The sequence below is a fragment of the Octopus sinensis genome, unplaced genomic scaffold (assembly GCF_006345805.1).
Source record: "Octopus sinensis unplaced genomic scaffold, ASM634580v1 Contig02299, whole genome shotgun sequence".
Lineage (NCBI taxonomy): Eukaryota > Metazoa > Mollusca > Cephalopoda > Octopoda > Octopodidae > Octopus > Octopus sinensis.
In genome coordinates, this window is record NW_021825559.1 from 4,593 (window position 1) to 7,500 (window position 2,908).

General features: G+C 39.9%; 1 protein-coding gene across 1 annotated transcript in view; it reads left to right on the plus strand.

The window, feature by feature from the left end:
* Window positions 1–2,343: 2,343 nt before the first annotated feature.
* Window positions 2,344–2,908, plus strand: part of LOC115227245 (ring-infected erythrocyte surface antigen-like) — a 771-nt gene continuing 206 nt past the window's right edge. The window contains exons 1-2 of the mRNA XM_029798135.1: window positions 2,344–2,413; window positions 2,534–2,908. The exon at window positions 2,534–2,908 is cut by the window's right edge and continues 206 nt beyond it. Of these exons, the coding sequence (XP_029653995.1) occupies window positions 2,344–2,413; window positions 2,534–2,908 (445 nt within the window). The remainder of the gene's footprint in view (window positions 2,414–2,533) is intronic.

A 2,908-nucleotide genomic window follows, 5' to 3' on the forward strand; every position in this document is an offset into this window, starting at 1 on the left:
AAATATCGGGGGAGGAATGGCAGTCGATTAGATCGACGCCAGTACGCAACTGGTACTTAATTTATCGAACGCGAAAGAATGAAAGCAAGGGATTGCAATGGGGATAGAATTGCATTGGGGATAGAATTGCAATGGGAAAAACAGGATTTCAATGGGGTAGAAAGTAAGGACTGCAGAAACAGTACCTGGGGCCCCAAGAAAAATACCACGTACCTTTTTTCCATGTTAAAGTATAGGCATCCTTACTGAGGGATCGTTGTTGCATCTGTTCGGCTTTTGAATATCCTGAAAGATGCAAATAAATGAATTCTATATAAATGTATATGTATGTCCAAATATACATATACATTTATATATATGTGTAATAATTTTAAATTTGGGTATACACCTTCTAGAATGCCATTTCTTGTGTAGAGGAGTAGCGAACTACAACTACCAAAATGTATTCTAAGCGAAATAGGCGAAACGGAGATTAAAAAACAAGGTACCTTTTCATAAGTCATCTGACGAGACATCTCTGATCTGTACCTAAGATGCACCACATTTCTTTTACAGCTTCTCACCCGCAAGGCACAGGCGAAATGATCGTAGTGCATAATAAAGAGTCTCGTGAATTCCATTTTCATTCTCTAGTTATATATTTATATGCGTAAGCTCAAACTCTAAACAATGTGGTATAAAATGAATCATTTTAAATAACTCAATGTAGCTCTTTGCCTTCCTGGATTGCTTCTAATTAAATTTAAGTTTTTAAAAATTATTGAGGTGAGAATACATGACTTGAGATGTTTATGTAATTTCCCTTGAATTTATCAACTTAAAATGCTGCCACAGCCAGGAATCGAAACTTAGTGTCAAAGTTTATTGATGTAACTTTACCGTCTTTTCCCATCTTCCAGCATATACCATATTAGTGAATTATTAAATTATTTACTTTATTTGCGGGCTTCGTTAATGTTCGTGCAACCAAGGTATTTTTCGGTTAAGTAGAGAAGATTTGCTAAGCTCCAGGGATATGAGATCCTGTCTTTATACGTTAGTTTCACCTTTTCTGACCGGGGTTAACCAAATGATCTATAACAACTAGAGAACCCAACCCACTAAAGTACTTGACAGTGTCACATACATTGGAGTGTCTAAAAATTTCGGTATAAAACAAGAAAATAAAAGACAAAACCAAATGCAAATACATGCGTGTAAGGAGTTGCTGAGTGGGGTGTGATAGCGAAGGAGGCGGTGTGTTTGCGTTTGTTATTTGAGTTGGTAGTAGCGAAGGCAGTGGTTGTGATTGTGGTTGATCTTAGTCGGTGTTGTTTGGAGTTGATGGCGACGTTTCCTCTTGATTTTTGCAACGCTCATTGACTGAAGCTTGTATTAACAGTGATAGTATGATGGCTGGTTACTGTTGTTGTCTTCTTCTTCTTCCAATCAGGACTTACGCCATTAGCCACAAAGAATAATCTCTAATTCGAGCCTACTCTAAGCTACTAAAAATGCGTGTGGCAACTTGAAGACCCACCCACCACACGTGATAGACTTACGGTTGCACGGGCGCGAAAGCTACTTTGTTATCCTCATTCCGTAAACGCTGGTTTGTAACGGGTGGAGAGCTGAACCATCCTGGGGTACAGAGGACTCGAAATCTAGACTAGGTTTTGAAAGTTTACCACACCATAGTAGTTACACCATGGTTCCTCTGATTTGTGGCTGAAGTAGGAAAAAAGAGTGAGAGAAAGTTGTGGTAGAAGAGTACAGAGGAGTTCACCCCCAAACCCTGCCGGAGCCTCGTGGAGCTTAGGTGTTTCTGCTCAATAAACATTCACAATTCCCGATCTGGGAATCGAAACCGCGTTGTTACGACTGCGAGTCCGCTGCCCTAACCACTGGGCCATTGCGCCTCCACACTGTTGTTGACATAATTTGTGTGCAGAAAGTAATATTTACTGTTCTACATGGTGGAGTTGTAATGTTACCCTGATGTTGGATATGTTATTGGTAGTGATACCTATGGTAGTGGTGGTTGTGGTATTGTTGGTGATTGGGTGATCAGTTAAAATATATATGTAGTGATAGAATATAATTGTATAGAAATGAGAAATATTCATTAGCAGCAACGGTAATAGGCGCTGGGCTGTTCATCAATGTTGAAGTCCGTGACAAGATTGCAAGATACATGTGAATATCTCCGTTGCAGTAACTGCTGCCAGGGCACCATATGTTTATATTCCATAGTATAGTATTTGAAATAGTTTATCCATTATTATTATTATTATTATTATTATTATTATTATTATTATTATTATTATTATTATTATTATTATTATTATTATTATTGCATGTAATATGGTAGTGGAATACTTATTTCGGGATGCGGATGACTACGGTGATTTTGCTGCTAATGTTGAAGATCATGGTAACGACAATGACAGAGGTGGTGGAAGAGGTGGACACGGCAACGAAGACGACGATGATAATCATGATGATAATAATGCTGATAATATTGATGATAACAATGATAATGTTGTTGATAAAGAAAATCATGACGACGGCGACGATGACCAGGACGTTGACGACAACCTTGACGAGGACTTTGACGAGAACGTTGACGAGAACGTTGACGAGGACGTTGACGACAACGCTGACGACAAAGTTGACGAGAACGTTGACGAGAACGTTGACGAGAACGTTGACGAGAACGTAGACGAGGACGTTGACGACAACGCTGACGACAAAGTTGACGAGGACGTTGACGAGAACGTTGACGAGGACGTTGACGAGAACGTTCACGAGAACGTTGACGAGGACGTTGACGACAACGCTGACGACAAAGTTGACGAGGACGTTGACGACAACGCTGACGACAAAGTTGACGAGGACGTTGACGAAAACGTTGACGAGGACGTTGACG